General features: G+C 53.0%; 1 protein-coding gene across 8 annotated transcripts in view; it reads right to left on the bottom strand.

Moving 5' to 3' along the window:
• The window catches only part of ZNF236 (zinc finger protein 236), a 102,966-nt gene that overhangs the window by 58,365 nt on the left and 24,769 nt on the right, over positions 1-19,832 (bottom strand). For all 8 annotated transcript variants that reach the window (XR_006821040.1, XM_046024914.1, XM_046024920.1 and 5 more), the window contains 6 exons: positions 18,469-18,593; positions 18,016-18,188; positions 16,036-16,179; positions 14,277-14,480; positions 12,814-13,042; positions 548-820 (listed from right to left, as the gene is read on the bottom strand). Coding sequence is in view for 7 of the 8 variants with exons in the window: in XM_046024914.1 (XP_045880870.1) it covers positions 548-820; positions 12,814-13,042; positions 14,277-14,480; positions 16,036-16,179; positions 18,016-18,188; positions 18,469-18,593 (1,148 nt within the window). In the remaining variant the exon portion in view is untranslated. The remainder of the gene's footprint in view (positions 1-547; positions 821-12,813; positions 13,043-14,276; positions 14,481-16,035; positions 16,180-18,015; positions 18,189-18,468; positions 18,594-19,832) is intronic.

Here is a 19,832-nt window from a genome sequence, read left to right as displayed (position 1 = left end):
ACTGCTCCTGGGCCTCGGGCTCCTTGCAGGAGGGAAGGGGGTAAAAAGGTTGAAAAGAGAAGGCTGGGTGCTGGGTGGGTCGTGCCATTTCTGAATAAAGTGAATTCTGAATTCACTTCAAGAGTAAAGTTTGTGATCTATGAATTATACCTCAATACAACTATTACAAAATTACTGCCTAAACATAAATGTTTTCAGACCTCAATACCGATGACAAAATATCCGAACGGTAGAGCAGGGGTCAGGTTTTCCCTCGGCTCCCAAGGCCTCTGCACCAGCGCCCCCCGAGGCGTCCCTTCCAGAGAGGCCCAGCTCCCGCACAGGCACCGAGGTGGCCCACAAGCTCTGCAAGCAGCCGGCTCCTCCCCGCGCGCTGCTGTTCCCCTCTCCCCCGCGGAGCCACCAGCCGCGCCAACCCCCCACCCCCACCCCCCGCAGAACGCTGCCAGCCCGGCCTCCGGAAGGGAAGGGCAAACCCACACGCAGGACCACGAGCCCTCACGGCCGCCACCACGGTCCGCAGACCCCACGCGCCCGAGCGCCGCACCTGTGTGCAGACGAATGTGCACCTTGAGGCTGCCCGACGTGGAGAAGCTCTTCATGCAGTACTGGCACTTGAAGGCCTTGATGCCCGTGTGCGTTTTGATGTGGGCCGTGAGGGTGCTCTTCACGGCGAAGGCCCGGAAACACTGCGGACACTTGAAGGGCTTCTCGTGGGTGTGAATGCGGATGTGGCGCACCAGGTCGCTCGGCTTCCGGAACTCCTTGGTGCAGTAGGGACACACGTGCCACCGCACGCCATTCTCCTCGCGGATGGAACCTGCAGCCAAGGGAAAATCACACAGCCCAGCTGACACCAGACACGAAGCCCCCGAATGTCCCTGCGGGGTAGGGCCGGACGACACACCGTCCCTACCAGGGGCTGCACGCTTCTTGCCACCGCAGAAGATGGATGATCAGGTACGAGAAAGCTTGAAACTTCCACGATCACTGAGAAAATCTGACCAGCTCCTTGAGAACACTAACTACGCCTGTGAGAGGTCAGAGCGCTAACCGCACGGGAAAAGGAGCCAGCCGCGGCACAAACGCAGCCCGCTGGGAACGGGAGGAAAAGCAGATGCGAGCAGAGGACTCCACGACCAGCTCCAAGAACACGGAGCGAAGGAAGAAGCTGAATAAGCACTGTCGCAACCGATCTGGTGTCGTGAGCAAAATGCAACACACGTGCAAGTAATTAGGAGATAGTGGGGGCGCCTGGGGGGCTCAGTGGGTTAAAGCCTCTGCCTTCGGCTCAGGTCATGATCCCAGGGTCCTGGGATTGAGCCCTGCATCAGGCTCTCTGCTCAGCGGGGAGCCTGCTTCCTCCTCTCTCTCACTCTGCTTCTCTGCCTACTTGTGATCTCTGTCTGTCAAATACATAAAGAAAGAAAGAAATAGGAGATGGGGAATTTCCATGCTGCAAAAAGCTACTTGTAACTAGGTATGACAAAGAAACAGTATGTATGACACATATGAGTTCATGATCAAATATAAGACTCTTGTAACTTTAAGTATTATTATTTTTAAAGATTTTATTTTTATTTATTTGACAGACAGAGATCACAAATAGGGAGGCAGGCAGGCACAGAGAGAGAGGAGGAAGCAGGCTCCCCGCCGAGCAGAGAGCCCAATGCGGGGCTCGATCCCGGGACCCTGGGATCATAACCTGAGCCAAAGGCAGAGGCTTTAACCCACTGAGCCACTCAGGCGCCCCTAAATTTTAACATCTAGACTTAACTTTTAAAAAACTGTCTGGAGGCGCCTGGATGGCTCAATGGGTTAAGCCTCTGCCTTCGGCTCAGGTCATGATCTCAGGGTCCTGGGATCAAGCCCCGCATCGGGCTCTCTGCTCGGAGGGGAACCTGCTTCCTCCTCTCTCTCAGCCTGCCTCTCTGCCTAGTTGTGATTACTCTCTCTGTCAAATAAATAAAATATTAAAAAATAAATAAATAAAAAATAAAAATAAAAATAAAAAACTGTCTAAAAACAGGAGGAGCTGAATAAACGTATCTCAGTACGACATCTGACTTAATAGGAAAACAGTAAAGTGAATCCTATTATAGGCAGGAAAAACGTCCACTATCCCTGCCATGAATTTATTGTGTTCCAGTGATACACACCAGTGAAATTCGGTAAGATATGGAAATATGCAGTATAAACTTTAAGAAAAAGGTAAAATCATTACTTACAAATGATACAATTATATTCCTTAAAAAACCTGAAACTAAGAAATAGGCCCACATTTTTTTTTTGTTTTGTTTTTAAATTTATTTATTTGACAGAGAGAGATCACAAGTAGGCAGAGAGGCAGGCAGAGAGAGAGGAAGGGAAGCAGGCTCCCTGCTGAGCAGAGAGCCCGATGCGGGGCTCAATCCCAGGACCCTGAGATCATGACCCGAGCCGAAGGCAGCGGCTTAACCCACTGAACCACCCAGGCGCCCTAGGCCCACATTTTAATACCCAGAAATCAACATCATTCCTAGCCAACAAAATCCAAAAGAAAATTTTAAATTACTACTAAAATATGAAAAAAATACAAAGAAAAGATCTGAATAAATGGAAATACACACTCCATTCTTTGGTACAAAGATGAAAAGTTATAGACACCAATTTTCACTGGTCAAATCACATATACAAATACCAATAGGAATTTTTAAAAAACTAGAGTTCTGGAACTTTGGAGGACAATTCTAAAGTACACATGAAAAAGTAAGCATGTGAAAATCGTCAAAACTACACTTTGAAAATGGCGTAACTGGGGACAACGAGGCATGCTAGCTACGAGGGCACACTACAGAGGTACCCGAACACGTGCATACAGACAGATCCACGCCCAGGACACAGCTCAGGCAGGACGCACACAGGGCTGTGTGTAAAGAACGGCATGGTGTCATGGTGTGTGGACAGCAGGTGTCTGCCTGGGAACAGAAAATAAAACTGAGTCAAAGATTTAGTTTAAAATACGAAGGTAGGAAAGTGCTGGATAAAAGAGGTTATTTCCCATGACATCAGCATCAAAGTCTATTATACGAGTCCGAAATCCATGACCAATTTGGCTATGGAAAAACAACATTTCTCCCTTTTAACTCAAAAAGACAAATAAGAAGAGAATGCATGCTCTCAAAACCCTGTCGTCCCTTACAGCAGATCAAAGTCTGGCGTCGGCCGGCTAACAGAAAACGCAGGGGACTCTCAACGTGCAAAGCTGCTCAACCTGCAACTCCTCACAGGAGAAATGAAATTAAAACCACAGTAAGAAACCGTCTTGAACCTACCGATGCGGAGAAAGGACCTCCGGTTCGGATAACAACGCGTTCAAAAGGTTACGAGCAAACAGGTACCCTCCCCTCGCCCCAGGGCCGTCCAGAGAACAGACACAGTTGCACGGAAGGAAAATCGGCAATACCGACCACCATTTTTCAGAAACGCACCGATGTCTTTTCCTTTGCTCTCAGGCATGTGAGTGACACAAGCAACGAAGTCCAAGTAAGACCCGCGGGCTGAACCGGCTTTACCGCCTGTTGGTGACCGTACGCGGGCACCGGACAGTGTGGCGCACTGAAGTTCTTCGAGTCGAACGGTTTGTATCAGTCTATTATCACTGCTATTAGCAAAGCCTGCAAACAACCTAAATAATTCCTTATCCAGGAAAGGGAACAATCCCTAGACATTTAGTAAAATAAGGTTTCACCGGGAAAAAAGTAAACTGCAAAGAAGATATACATACAGAGTACGCCCGCACCCTGCTAAAACCCAACGTCATACATACTGTATTATAACTGCCCTCGCTCGTTTAACACACAGACAGCCCCGCGGCCACCCAGGCCCTGGAGAGGGTCAGTGAAGGACGAGGACGAACAGGGGTCGCTCACCACACACTGTTAGATCTTTTGAATTATGTGACATGAGCCAGTCTCATCCACTGAAAACGGTAATTTTAAGATGTCTGTCTTCCTTCACGCAGTCGGTTACCACGAGTCAGGAGCTGTCCTACACGGCTTCTCCCACTCGGTTCTCTCCCACTTATCCGGTCATTGCTCCATGTCAACGACAACAAAGCCGACATTTTATTTTGTTAAAGTATTTTTTTTAAGTCCTCTCTATACCTAAAGTGGGGCTCGAACTCATAATCCAAGGTCAAGAGTCGCAGGTTCCACTACCTGAGCCCACCAAGTGCCCCCAAAGCTGACATTGTCAAGGTCGGCTGACTTGCCCAAGGTCAGGTGCCGGTCAGTGGCAAAGTCAAGGCACATACGGAAGTGCCCAGTTCCAGAGTCTGAGAATCGTTTTCTCAGAAACACTGTCCTCCGGCCCCACTCCAAGGACAGCATTCACTGCGCACTGCCACTGTGGGCCCGCTCCTGCCGCTGCGGGGACCGAGGACTGCACACAGAGCTCCACCTGTGCACGGCTGGGACCCGCGCTCCTGGACGGGGCAGAGACCGGGCAGATTAGTCCCAGGCGGTAGGAACACATGAGGACGCCTGCCTTCAAGGGGCGCCTGCCTGGCTGGGCGGGAAGCGTGCACCTCCTCCTCTCAGGGCTGGGTCTGAGCGCCGCATCAGGTGAAGAGATTATGTAAAAAATACATAAATAAATAAAACCTTAACCCAAAAAGAGTCCGCACTGGAAAGACAGCAGGACCTGGACGGAAGTACTTTTACCAGGCAAAGAAGCAAAAGCCAGGTATGATGTTCCGGAAACTTCAAGTTCACGGTGGCCAGAGTGTGAGACGGCAGGTGGGGACCGGCACAAGTCAGAGCTGGAGACAGACAGGGTAAGACGCTGGAGAACCTTCGTGCCACGAGAACTGTGCCACCAGAGGAGAACGAAGATACTGACCACAAGTCTTCAAATATGCACAGATGTTTTTTCCTCTGTTATCAAGCACATGCGTGAGAGAAATAATGAAATTCGAGGAGGACTCGTGGGCGTGTCCTCCTCACTCTTCAGTCAGCTCCACGCAAGGGCAGCTCCTGGGGACGCAGCCAGTTCCATCTTCGGCGTCCGTTGTGGCCTGGTGGAAAACGAGGATGACAAGGGGAGAGGAACCCCACCGTGCAGGCGGAAGGCAGGACCGAGTGACAGGAAGACGCCTGCTGAGTGGTCCGTGGGACCAGAGGGGCCCCCCGTACTCAGAGAACTCTGAGTTCAGCAGTGGGGCTGGACGGACGGGCTCTCCTGGGGCCGCATCCACGTGCTGGCTCGGACCGACACAGGGGCCGGGCTGCTCTCCAGCAACTAGATTCCCAGGAGCCGCAGGTACACGTGGAAGCTCCTGCCCTGGGGCAGACGACAGGACCCAAGCGTCGCTCTGCTTTCAAGCAGCGAAGCACCAAGTTCAATGCCCGTCCTCGGACTGAACTGCTGTTCAGCAGCAGCCGCCGGGGGGACGCGCGCATCCTGGGTGTCGGGTGAAGACGCCGGAGCTCCAGAGCCCACCTGCGAATGCAGTAAAGCAGCCACGTCTCCCTCACTCCACGTCACCGAGTACTCCACGACGTGGCCGAGTCCTCCGCGGCTGGGTCCCGACACAGCGCACACGCAGGGGAGGCTGTGGGATGCTCGAACCAGCTCGCCACGGAACCCCGCGCTCTGGTGGCGTCCGGCCGCCGTGTCTTACAAATGCGTCAGGGCGCGCTCAGCAGTGACATATCAGTGCCCTCGCGTGGGTGGGCGAAGGCCCCTCACGCGGCCAGGGACGGACCTCGTGGGCCACCGGCCAGCAGACCGGCCCAGGAAGAGCCGTTTGGCCACGCCCTTGACACGGCTCACGAACGAGGACACTGTGGACAAAATGAGCCTCGTGGACACTCGCTCCCACAGTCACCGGGCCTCGCAGCGCCGACCGGACAGTCGCCGGGCCTCTCAGCGCCGATCGGGGGCTGCCACTGACCCCCTGGCTAGACTCTCGGCCGGAACCGGGAGGGGGCGGTCGGGACAGGCTGGACTCCATGAGGCGTGGGGAGACGGGCCGCATAAACCTCTGCTCGGGCGCCACGGCTCTCCCGGCATCGCCGCGCTCCCCCCTCCCACGGCGCTTCCCCAGGGGGCCGCACTCCGCGCTCAGGACGGGCGCTCGGTGGGGCGGTTAGTGCCGCTCGGCGGAGCCCGCGCTCTCGAAACCGTGGCTGGATCCGGAGGCTCCGCTGTGGAGCCCGGCACGCCCTTACGTGCCGCGGCCGCGCTGGCTCACGGGCGTCCGGGGCCCGCCGGTGCAGAAGGACAAGCACAACCGCTTACCGGCCGCCTAGACTCGTCGAACCTCCCGACAAACAGAGGAACCTTCTCCCTGAGGACATTCTGAATGGAATACGGGACTCATCAGAGCGCCGAGCACCCGCGAACGGGCACCGGTCCCCGCGAAGCAGCCACGACGGCTCCCGTGCTCCACAGAGAGCCCGAATGCCGCGGCTGCCGGGCTCAGCCCGCAGAAAGCAAGGCAGCCTTGGAGGCGCCATCGCCGAACCGCAGCTCACGGAGAAGCTTCAGTTCCTCAGAAGAACCGAGCTGGCGCGAGAGGAAGAAGAGCACGTGTCGCCGGCGGACGGCAGGCAGCAGGCTCCTGGGTGTGCGGGTGGGGCCCGCAGAGCTTCCCAGAGCAGAATGAGAACCACCGCCGGTTCCGAAGGTTACCCCGCCTGCTCGCGGACGCTCAAGCCCGTTCTCGCGGCCCCTTCGAAGGGACACTCAGCAGGGGGCTCGCACCTTCCTGCGTCCGTAATCACTTGCCTAGAGGAACACGCTCTCTTGGCCGCGAACACCTCCGAGCACTCGCTCCGAGACCGACGCCGAAGACTTCCGGGAGTTCATGCCTTTCATCCACCCGCAGGTTACGGGCAAAGTAAGACCAGGACTCCTTGCTTATACCACGTGCGGTCACGCCTCTGCTTCCTGCGATTCTGGAAGCGCTGCTCTGGGAGGAAGCGGCCGTCTGCGGCGTCGGGGAGGAGTCATCCCACCTTCCCGCAGCAGTGGGATGCGCCTCGTCGGAGCAAGCAAGGTGCAGAGCACGAAACCAAGGAACGGTCCATATCCAGACCCCCTGCGCAGAGGACACGCTCTCTCACCCTCTGGAAGCTGGTACGGCTCCCAGGAGGTGAAGATGGACCAGGGGGTCCGCTGACTTTGTCCCGCGGGGCTCCCAGCACCTGCAGAACGCGCCTCTGACGGGACAGACGCACACCATGCGGGCTCCACCCACGGCTGCAGCCAGCCTGGAAGGAAGCCCAAGTGTTGGGTCCTCAACAAGAACACCTACCCTCCCAGGGAGCTAGCTGCAGGAATTACTCAGAAGTTTTGGAAAGCACTCCAGAAGCCTGACGCTGAAGTTCTTAAAAATGGCTCAAAGGTGTCCCTCCAGAGAGCAAAGCCGTCCCAGCTGCTCTCCCCGTGCCCGCCAGGGAGCTCAGTTAATGACCAATAAACAAGGCATTTTTCTGTGCCATTCACACCCAGCTTTTTAACACTGCTTTGAGCTTCCTGCAGGATACGCATGATGACTTTTCTGTAAAACAGGTGTGTTTCTCCCTAAATACAGTAAGTGACAGCAAGAGCAGTCGCTCACACGCCAACTCAAATCGTTACACAGAACAGTGCTGCCCAAGTGTGAGCAAGTACAGTAACCCACGGTAGCGTTTTCTAGATAGCGCCTCACGCTTTAACACCAGGGCACATTCTATAAGAGAGAACGGTTTTATGATTTAACTGATTTAAAAGTAAGTACTGAAATTATTCATTTTTCAATAAAAAATGTATTTTGTTAAGTGAAATTGAAAAAGAGAATATTGGCCAAGCAAATTTTAAAAATCTGTCATAAAGAAGAAATAAAGGGAAAAAGAGAGGGAGAGAGAAGGGGAAGAGAGAAGCCAGAGCAACATGGAGGCCCGGACGGAGGACACGGTGTGCTCGCCATTAACCCTTCAATCACTGAGATTCACCCCTCAGAGGTTAAAAGAGAAAAACATATGATCATAGCAAAAGAGAAAGAAAAGGCATTTGATAATATTCAACAGGAGGAAGAAAACAAAAGCCTAAGTAAACCAGCAATGGAAGGCAGCTCCCAAATCCGAGAGCTTCTGTGAAAAGCCAAGAGTAACGTGTTTCCACGGTGAGACTTTAGAACCGTCCCCAGAGTCGAGGCAGCAGCAGACCACTCCCCACAGCGCTGCGGCCGAGGTCCACGCCAACGTGCGGCCAAGGTCCACGCCAACGTGCCAGGAAGAGGAAAAATGTCCTTATTCATACACAATCTAGTATCTGCGTGGAAAAGCCAACGTAATCTCCAAACGGCTACAATTAACAACAGAAATTCATTGGTTGCTGGATGCATGATCCATCTACGAAGCCAATTGTCTTCCTATATACCTACAGCAAACAAAACCTGCAACATACAAGTTTACAGAGACAAAGAGAAGGTAAAAGAATAAATCTGAGAAGGCTTGCAGGAGCTTTATGTAACAAGAGACACCAGCAGGAAGAGAAATATGTTCATGGACATAAAAACGCTGTATTTTACAGAAACCAACTTCCTCCAACCAAGACCAAGATAATCTGAAAGAGAATGAAAAATGAAGACCCACCTTGCTGATTTCAAGAGCTGTTTTAAATAATGGCGACAGTGTATGGGTGTCAGCACAGACAGATGAGTGGGGCACAATTACAAACCCAGAGCTTAGCCACACACAGAGGCAGAAACCAGATCTCCCCAAACCTGGTATTGCATATCAGAGACACAGACTTTCCAGAATGTGCTGCTAGACGACTAGTTACCACCCAGGGATAAATAAGATTCCAATCCCACCTCTTATGCATAAAAATAAAATCCAAATAAACTAATGAACTGAATGTAAAGTCAAAGTTCTAAGACTTCTGTTAGAACATATGGGAGAATTCAGGGCGCCTGGGGGCTCAGTCGCTTAAGCATCTGACTCTTGATCTCAGCTCAGCTCTTGACCTCAGGGTCATGAGTTCACGTTCCGTCACTCACTTAAAAAAACAAATAGGGGAGAATTCGATGCAGGTAGAGGAGAAACTTCTTACAGGAAACAGAACATATGAACTATAACGAGAGAGACTGGAGGAAGAGAACAGAAGAACCAGAGCAGAGCACAGTCATGAAATTATGATTCTGAGTCATCAAGAAAAAGCCAAGTTACGGAGATCGTGCTCTAGGTAAGAAGATAAAATCCTCCTGACCTTTAGAAAGATTTTCACACGAAACACTTATACCGTCAAGACAACTGCATTGAAGCAAAAATCTCTATTCATCTCCATCTTAACAAGAGTGAAAACAGAAGCTACTTCTGGAAAAGGTATTTGAAACACATAAATTAACAAAGAAGATCCAGACCATATACAGAAGTTCAACACATCGGTCGAGAAAAGACAGGATCTCTGTGCAGACAGTCTGGGACCCTCCAGCACCCTCCTAAAGGCTGAGACGGGTGACAGGAGCCCCTGGGTTGTGCTCTCAGGCCCTGAGCAGTGGAGTTCTGTATGTGTGACGACAACCAAACACACCCTTATCGTTCCATTTGCAGAAAATGTTAGTGATAGATCACCCTTATTTAACACTAGGAGTGTGTAAAGCAATTGTTAATACAGAAAAACACACGAAATGAAGCTGTCACAATGGTCCTTGGAGCAGAATGCTCTCTGCCTCACCTCTCTCACTGAACACTCACGGGCTTCCCTCCACTTCCAGGAGTACCAGGCTCTCCCGCTTCCAACTCAGCAGAGCTCTTACTTTCTCACCGTGGCCCCCGGATCCCTCCTGCCTCGAAACTCAGGGCACATCTTCAACCTCTGTGGCCGCTCACTGCTGTCCCTGCGGCGCCTTGCCTGCACCTGCACCTCGGAGCCGGCCGTCTTCCTAGCGCTTCGTACCTGCACTGCATTCTCTTTGGTACGAATGGGGGCTCAGCTCCAAGCCACATGATCGTAAAAAAAATTAAAGGTCTTAAGTAAAAATAATATGTATATTTAATTATAAGTGACAAATAATTCAAAACAAGACCTAAAGAAAATCTCATAAGCTCTGAATATTTTACTATCAAAGAATTATACACAAATGAGATAAATCATGGAATTTTCAAACTTAATCCAACTACGCTCAAATGAATGAGTCTTTTTAAAGTCTTCTATGCTGTATTATACAAAAGCATAATACAAAATAAAAAGTAATTTAGCTGAACTATGAATACAGAAACTCTTTATTCATAACACAGATCCTCCAAAGAGAAAGCAGGACTAAAAAGAAAGTATCAGTCTCTTGAATTATTCAAAGTAGACCTAAAAATCCCAGCATGTTCATGCATGTTGGTTTTAGAAAAAGTACAATGTTTGCTAAGGTTCTTACCAAGAATGACTTAATTCTTTGGCGGTGATTAAAGTCATGACTGACCAGAGCCCCAGAAACGTCCAGGTCACCCGCAGCAGAGTCAGAAAGCAGGAGCAGGGCAGGTACAGAGACCTGAAGCCAACACTCGAGGGGCAGCGAGTACCGCTTCCAAGGCCACTGACTGGAAGGCCCACACGCCGCAGCGGGCCATGAGGATGCCGGCCTCTCACGGCAGGACGGGAGCCACATTTGGGCTACGCTTTCCCCATCACAGTCTGGTCTAAGAAGGTAAAACCTCTGTGGTCTGAAGAAAGATTTGCACACAGGACAGCTGTACCGCTGTCATCCTTGAAGGAGGACGTCACCAGCTTTCCGAAACACCTTTCTCTGTGATTTCAAAGAGCCAATATTTAACCACAATAATTTTCGAACTTTGTTTAGTTGTAAGGATGATCTATATGTCCTAAGTTATATGGGAAATACAAAAGCATTTGTTAAACTTTGAATGCACATAGAAAATACCTCCTGAAATAAGAAACCAAATTCTACTAAAAACCCTCCCTTTCACTGAACTACGTCAGCCGAGTACTGACGGCGCCAGCGGCACGGGGCGCACCAGCGGGGACACGCAACCCAAGGGACTCTGAAGCGGCTCCGAAGAGGCTGTGCTCACGGTCTCCTCGGGGTACCCGACTGCCCTCGGCCCCCCTTGCACCGCGAGTTCCAGAAACAGTCCCTACGTAAATGTGTCCAGCTCCCTGAGAAGTTTTCATCAGAAGAAACCTCTTTCTATGGAAACGCGGCCCCAGTACCCTCTCGTGAGGGATCATGGAGAGAAGATGCTGGCTCTGAACCCGTCCTGGAGACCGCACCAGATCTGGAACTGAGCAGAGCTGTGTAAACCAGCTCAGGAGCGCGCGTGTGTGTTTCACGGACTCAGGCGGCTCCGAAATGAATGGCCGTGACCTCTGCACACTCTGCAGGCAAAGCACGCCCCAGGCAAACGGACAGGAGCCCCACTCTGAACCCCACACCTAACGCTTGGGGCACGGAAGCACGCCGTCCTCCATCCATCCGGGGCCGCTGCTGCTCAGGACTCTGCGGAAGTCAGGTCCCACCTCCTGCCTGGAGAAGACTGAGCCAATAGCCCAGTCGGAGCGCCTTCGAGGGTTCGAGCCCAGTGACTAGGGACGCAGCCAGCGCTCACGCACAGACGCGCTCCCCAGGCTGGGAATTCCCACCCACTTCCTGGGCGCACGTGAAGCAGGTGTTCGAAACCATCGCGAGGTCACTTCTCGGCCAGAAGGGCTCCGAGAGTGAACAGACACGTGTGTGGGGGGGCGGGCACCTTCCCCTTCCTTCCTCTCTGGACACCAGGACAACCGGAGGGTAAACCGCTTCAGTCCCGTCACCCCATGCTTCCCCCGGGACGAGAGGCAGATCGAGGGGACAAGGGGAGAACTGCCATGGTCTGTGGGGGAGACAAGGGCCTCAGAAGCATGTCAGCGCTGAGAGAAGACGCGCTCACGAGCGTCAGTGGCGATGACAGCGTTGGTCAGTCCATGCCTTGCAGCAGGACGGCACTCGCTCCCCAAGACCCGGGAGAAGCAGAATGGTCAGAGTCGCTGAGAAAACACTTCCAGAGGACACTGTTGCCCAAAAGACAGAAACCGATCGCATTCGGGGAAGATGTAGTGAGGCCCTGCCCCGTGTAAGAGCTGGACACGTCAGCCCATGGGGGAGGCTGAGACGAAGAGACTGTATCCAGGCAGACAGCGGTCCAGGCGGAGGACTGCGGGGCAGAAACACTGCGAGTACTGCGAGCACCGAGAGGAGAAAGGGCAAGGCCGAGTGTCCCCTAAGTGCTGCCCTCGGTGGCCACCAGAGCTCTCCGAGACAGCGGGAGGAAGGGGAGGAAGAAGACACTCCGGGCACAAAAAGCCTGTGGGAAGGATGGCCCAGAGGTGCGTGCCTGTCTGGGCAGCGCGGGAGCCCGGCCACACTGTGACATCAGCTTGCACCCCGAAGTCCAAGGCAGGCCTGGCCGTGCACCCGGGCCAGGTTACCGAGAGCTCACAGACACCACGGAGCCAGAGGGGAGCATTGAGGGGAAACGGCCGAGGGTCTGGCCCAGGAGCCGTGCTTACAAGTCAGGAGATGGCAGTGTGGTGGCGAACCAGGGGACAAAAGTGGCCAGAACGCAGCTGCGGGAAGGAGCGACCAAGACGACCCAGTAATAAGCCGGGGAACTGTCAGGAAAAGACGCTGCTCACAGGGAAAAAGGCAGCCCAAAGTTTACAACTGCCGAGGTTTTCAAATATCAAACAAATACGTCGATACTATCAGAACAGTCAACAAACGTATCGCCTTCGAAAGAAAAAATAAGCAACACCCCCCGCAGATGTCCAACCCTTAAAGCACATTCACATTACCAGGTAGAAACGGTGATTTCTTCTTTATGATTTTTTTTTCTTTTTTATCCAACTTCTCTGGGCTTTCTTGCTCTTTTTCCTGCTCTGCATCTGTGGAGTGGGTCTGCTCACTCGAAGGGTGAGGAGCATCCAGACTTGGCACCTGCGTGGAGGGCGTCCTGGCGTGGCTGGTGTCGTGAGCGTGCGCGGCAGCTGGAATTGAAGACAGCCCACTGTTTTCTAAGGCTTGCTAAGACAGAACAGAACTAACAGGTTAGCAGGTGGGAGGCCCAGTGCGGCCGGCCAAAATCAATTACAAAGACTCAACAAGGCTCTGCCCAGGGATCTGACTCCGCCCTGCTCGCTGTACGACTCCGCCCTGCCCGCTGTACGACTCCGCCCTGCCCGCTGTACGACTCCGCCCTGCCCGCTGTACGACTCCGCCCTGCCCGCTGTACGACTCCGCCCTGCCCGCTGTACGACTCCGCCCTGCCCGCTGTACGACTCCGCCCTGCCCGCTGTACGACTCCGCCCTGCCCGCTGTACGACTCCGCCCTGCCCGCTGTACGACTCCGCCCTGCCCGCTGTACGACTCCGCCCTGCCCGCTGTACGACTCCGCCCTGCCCGCTGTACGACTCCGCCCTGCCCGCTGTACGACTCCGCCCTGCTCGCTGTACGACTCCGCCCTGCTCGCTGTACGACTCCGCCCTGCCCGCTGTACGACTCCGCCCTGCCAACCGCCATTTACAAGCTAGACTTTCGACTCTCTGAAGCCGGAATGTCCCTTCTGGAAACTGACAGCTCACTTCCACCCAAAATACAGTATGGTAACTAAAAGGGATTGGAATTAATTAATCTGACATTGAGAAATCTGACCTTAGACCTCTTTGGTTATCTCTAAACTGATCTGGAATCACTGCGTTAAATTACAGTGGCTTCACGCACCCTTAACACCTCAGCTGTCAGGCACCCAAGACTCCGTACACCAACTTGTTACAGGGGAGGTGGCAGGTTAGTTTTTACAACTGGTCACTAAACAGGGAGGTGAAGGCAGGTCCGCTCTGTTTGCAAATGAAAGATCTAAGGCTAAAGCTGGACCAGCAGAGCAAACTCAGAAAAGCGTGCTCTGCCCCATCTCTTTCTCCTCCTCTCCCACATGGATCCGGCTCGTTCGCACGCTGCTAAGAGAGGCGGACCGACCCTCTCCAATACTTATGGGAGATACAAGAAAGTTCTGAAAAGCCTGTTCTTCTCAACTAAATCACTTGGAGAGAAAATTAAGTTTTAAACTGTTTTTGAAATTTATAGATTAACTGTTTAGAATTCTGCACGGTCCATGAGCATATTTTGTTTGAAAAGAACGTTTTCAATTGGGATGTGTATTTAAGGACGATTCCTTTCCTTGGACAAGCCCTGCCTATTCGTTTTCCAGGAACGATACCCAGGCCCGGGCACGGACCGAGAGCGGGAAGGTGTGCCTCACCTGCAGGATGTCCTGGTTGATGCCCACGGTGATGCTGAGCTGCTGGCCGGGCTGCGGGGGCTGGCTGGACTCCGCCGGCCCCGGCTCTGAGAGCTCCAGCAGCTGCTGGATGACGTCGGTCACGGCCTGGGAGTTCTGCTGGCTCGACGCAGACGTCACGTGGACTTCCGTCTGCTGGAGAGGTAACGTCTGAAACAGCGTGGCCTGAAACGCAGCGACACGGTCATTGAAAACGTGAGAAGTACATTAATTTGTACTTCAATTTAAAAGAACAAAAAGAGAAAGAACGGAATAGATTCATCTTCCTCATGAGCATTAAAATCTAACAGTATCCCAAACACAGATTTTAAATAAAACGCCTCACTGAGGGGCGCCTGGGTGGCTCAGTGGGTTAAAGCCTCTGCCTTCGGCTCAGGTCATGATCCCAGGGTCCTGGGATCGAGCCCCGCATCGGGCTCTCTGCTCAGCAGGGAGCCTGCTTCCTCCTCTCTCTCTGCCTGCCTCTGCATACTTGTGATTTCTGCCTGTCAAATAAATAAATAAAATCTTTAAAAAAAAAAAAAAGCCTCACTGATTTTTACACAAAGCACAATATGGGTTCTTAAAGGGACGTATTGAATGAACTGTCCCACTACACGTCTCAAAGGTTTCCTGAGGGACAGGAGAGACGATCCGCTCAATGTGGGGGTGCGAGATCACAGGCCTCACCTTCCCACCTATCCAGTAAAACAAAGACAAAATAAAGAAAATAAGAGAGAAACCACTGTGGCCAACGTAATTCAGGGAACGTGGAAAAAAGAGGCCGCAGAAGCATAAATGCTCAGGAAAGCCACAGCCAAGAGCACCCAAGGAGAGAAGCGCGCTGTCTGCCCAGATGCTGCGGGTCTGAAGCGCCACACGGAAAGACGGTGGAAGTCAGACCGGCACCATGTGACGCGTGCAGGTGGACACAGGACCCACCCCCCGGGGCGGATCTACGGCACGGGGACTCCTGCTCCGGAGGAAAGTGAGGAACCACGGGAAGCTGTCACTGTTGTGAGAAAGGAGAACACAAGCCGTGAACGGGAACGTGGTGCTTGAGACTAAACACGAGTTTCCGCGCCGGCAGGAGGCAGGTGCCAACGACACACGCCACCCGCCAGCCAGCTCACGGGCACGGACTAATGCGCTGTCCGCTCTCCACGCTGGGACGCGGGCCTCCCCACCAGCTGCGAGGGGCCAAGAGCGAACAGATGAGGCCACGCTCGAGACTCCCACCAGAGCCCGAACACAAGCGTGGCGGTGTGTGTCGCACAATTTTACACAGTACAGTTTCCCAAAAGGGCACAGCCTCAGGAAAACATTCCTACTGTCCCCTCAGACATGGAAAAATATTATCTTTTTAAGAAATATTATTTTAAAGGGATAACTGATTCTTTAGTCATCCCACAGGGATAACGATGACCCAACAAGAATCATCAACAGCACCACAGGAATCACAGTCTCCTAAATCAATCATTGCATTTCGGGTAATTTTCACTGGCTCGATGACAGTCCATGGATCAGGACCAGCTGATACGATTCTGAAGTTTAAAAAGATCAATTCTCCTTCGCTCGTTAAAAAAATAAGAAAGTCCCTTACTTCTTCCTTCCACCCTAAAGAAAATGCTCACAGCACCTCTGTGGTACTACAGATTCTAAGGAATATTCCCCCTGAAAGGTCACGACCACGACGGCCGATCTGGCAGCAGGTGCCCCGTGTGGCGCCTGCTGGACGCACCGTTAGCACGTGCGCCGTCTCCGCGGGGCCTGCGGGGTTCTGTGCTCCGACCATGTGCATCTTGCTGATGTGGGTGTTCAAGCTCCCGAGGCTTTTGAACACACAACTGCACTCTGTACAGTTGTACGTGGGGCCATTCTTGACCTTAAAGGACAAAAGAGAAAAAAACATGTTTTACAATTGGCCTTTAGATAAAAATATTTAAATTAGAGCCAATCCTCAGTTACCGTCCATTATAAGCAGCAGAAACAACGTAACCATGTAACATTATTTCTTCTTTTAAACCGGACGTCTCCAAAATCATGACCCAAGTCCTCACCCGCCTTGCCAGTGTGAAATCAATGGAAATTTCGGTCTTTTCGATAAATTAGAACAGGTTCGGAAGTAAGAAGGCACAGCTTCCAGCTGTTGTAACTTGGTGATGACTGGACACCTGACTCAGGTGTCCAGTTTCTCAGCGGTGCGCCCCGCGCGACCCGGTGGGAGCCGCCGTCTAAGTCTCTGCACTACGAGCCGTGCGGGTCGTGCACTGTGTGAGCGTTCATGGTGGTTCCAGTGTTCCGCACCAGCAACTGCGTTGTACAACTACGCTGAAGCCAACAGGGAACCCTAGAGAGGACGGAAATGAAGCGGTGCCTCCAGGCACACAGAAATTGTCTGAACGGCTCCACCGTGATTCCAGCCAGAGCTAGTTGTACTCGTAATGATACAGGCCGGCTCGACAACGGACCGGACTTCTCCAAACATGAATGTTCTGTTCCTTTTCCAGCACCTTGTTAAGAACCAAATTTAAGGCTTTAGGTTCATCACAGGACTGGACATTTACAAACCAGTCCTTAGAGGTCATTGCTGGAACACGGCCATCTGCCCCACCACAGGTCCCAGGGGCTCTCAGGCCAGGAGCCGGACGAGCACCCACCCTCCTGGAGGGGTATCCTGGCCTCAGGAGCACGGGCGGGCATCTCACAGGCAGCTCGGGGGGCTCACGGAGGTCTCTCTGGGTGTCGCCCCAGTAAACGGCCGCCCCGAAGCCATCGTCTGCGCACAGAGGCAGCCCCACCAGAGGCACGGGCAAAGGCCACGTCTACTCTCCTGAGCTCGAAAGGAAGCCACGCTCCACATGGTCACTGCCTCCCCATGGGTCTGGCTCTTAGAATATAAAACGACAATTAACCCGCTGCATACAGAAAGCTGAGTACATTTACAAACTGCGTGGAGGGTGAGGGGTTTCTTTTATTTCAGGGATACTGAGGGCATCAAGGGAAAAATAAAAAGATACACATTTACTTTTAAGAATATGAGTCTTCATTCTGCAAAACAGTTACATAAAATGAAACGATCTGTGATAGAAGTGTTTGTGCCCATGTATACCCTACCGTTAGACTATAAATAAAACACCAAATCAGGAAAGAACAGAGGTTAACCTGCCTAAGAGAAATACTTGCAGACGTTCTATAAATCGGTATGTTCTGCAGACAAGGAACAGCAAACATCAGTCTCACCGTGGTAGCTCACGCCCAGGGAAGTATGCGGAGCAGCGCTCTGGCTGATAAAAGATGTGCATGCGGCCATCGGTGAGTTTAGCAATAAAAACAGGAAGAGGAAAAATACTTTTTCTCCCCCAATTTATTTCTGGTCTCGGTTTCTCAGACCTGATAGTGTCCGTGTCCCAAGTCTGCTAAAGGGATGAGGTGTCACCAGACCGCTGGCTGGTAACTGACGAGGGCAGCGTGATCATTTCTGAACCTTTATTTGTCAAAGCCGTAACAGCATCCGTAAGACCACAGAAAGATAACATTTTATCGTTCTCCCCCGGTAAGCCGGAAAGGTGTCTAGAGAGATGCGTGTTTGCTTCTTGTTTGACACAAAGTCTGCTCTGCACACACCGCAAATCCGCATTCCAAGACCTCGGGCTCCCGCATGCACCCCGGAGCCGTCTACCGTGCCCCGGAGCACCACAGACCCGAGAGTGACGTTTACCTCAGAGTGGACTCTCTGCACATGGGACTGGAGATTCCCTTTCTGAGAAAAGGCAGCAGGACAGAAGGCACAGGCGTGGGGTTTTTCACCTGTATGCTTGATCATGTGCGTCTGCAGGGCCCCCTTCTGGTTAAAAGCCTTCCCACATTCGCTACATTTAAACGGCCTTTCACCTGCAGAGGGAGAAACACGATCAAAATGTAATTCCACATGTGTGAACACCTGACGGATTGAAAGAGAAATACATCGCCCCCAAACCCAAGACCCCAAGCCCACCTGTCCAGACAGAGCGTCGCCCATGCTGCGGACTCCCGCAGGCAATCGCCCACTCCAAGGTCGCCAAGCAAAGGACAGAAGCAGCAGCCTGACCTCCCGGGTCTAGCTGACTCGGAGGCACATGTTCTCTCCTCTAAGCTGCATCGTAAATGGCCCCAGAGTGAACATATTTCATACCTGTGTGTATCCTAATATGCCGAGTTAACTGACTGGGCTTTTGAAACGTCTTTCCGCAGTGCGGGCACGAATACGTGAATCCGCTCCTGTCGATGTTCCGATTGTAAGACCTTGTACTCGATACCCTGGTATGACACGGGGGGGAAAACATTCGTGAAGTCGTCTCCTCTGGGTCGCAAGCGCAAAGTTAAAATGCAGTCCGCACGTGTGGCTGACTGGCGGCGAGAGCACAGGCTACGAGACACCCGCCCCACCGGAGTGTGCGTCTCCGCAGACACAGAAACTCAGACGTGCAGCTATTCTGTGTTCGGTACCATAAAATTCATGTTTCCCCAACCAAGGGCAGAGAAACTTTGTTTTCTTGCAGGGGAGAGGTGAGACCGTCCCTTCCAGACACAACTCTACCTGCGGTCCTTGGACGTAAAGCGTGTGTGCGTGCGTCCCCACTGCTGCGTCCCACGTCCTCCTCCCTGCTCTCAACACCACCCGCGGGCTGACGATCTCAAAGTCCTTCCTCCGGCAACCCTGACGCCAGCCCTACGCCCCCCCTCTGCCTGACCCTGACCCTGAGGGCTCTGCACGCGGCTCCCCGGGGGCTGCGAGCTCATGGGAACCATATAGGGCTCTGTTCCTCCCTGACCGGCCGCTCTCCCAGAGCGGAAAACAGCAGCTCCCAGCTGGGCAAACTTAAACCTCAGGACTTGCCCAGATTCTCTCTCTCTCTCACCCCGGCTTCAAGTCCATCTTCAAAAGCTACTCATTCCACTCAAAACACCGCTGGAGACGCTCGGGCCTCTCCCGCTCTCCTGTCGTCAGATGGCCACGGCCCGCTGTGACGGTTCACCGGCCTCCCTGCCCCACTGCCACCCCCCCAGCCATGACACAGGGGAAGCTGGCACAGGCTTCCCCAGGACCCTGGGGATCAGCCCTCATTCCAGGATGGCCTCCGGGGGCCCTGCCTTCTTCACCAAGCTCCCCTCTGCAACAGGCTCCCCAGTGCCAGCCTCCTGCTTTCAGATGCAGAGAAAACTCACCGCAGGGGGTTGTGCCCATGGCTCTGCCTCAGCTGCAATCCCCTTTCTCCCACAGGGTCCTCCTCCTTTCAGACAGCCCCCTCAGCATGGCCTAACACAGCTGCTCACCAGCCTGCCCACCCTCCTGGCACTGCCCCGGGGCAATCCAGCTCTGGGTCCCTCTCCACACGAGCACTCCCTGCAACCTTCCCACTGACTTATCTCTCTGAGAAACCAGCACAACATGAGGACGAGGCTGTATGTCTGCCCCATCCCTCCAGCCCAGAAGGGCCAGAAGCCAGAGGGGCTGGCTGCATGCTGACCACCTAGGTGCCATTCATCATCTCTCCA

This window comes from Meles meles, chromosome 12 (assembly GCF_922984935.1).
Source record: "Meles meles chromosome 12, mMelMel3.1 paternal haplotype, whole genome shotgun sequence".
NCBI lineage: Eukaryota > Metazoa > Chordata > Mammalia > Carnivora > Mustelidae > Meles > Meles meles.
The sequence above is the reverse complement of the archived record's forward strand: the minus strand, read 5'-3'. Positions and strand labels throughout refer to the sequence as shown.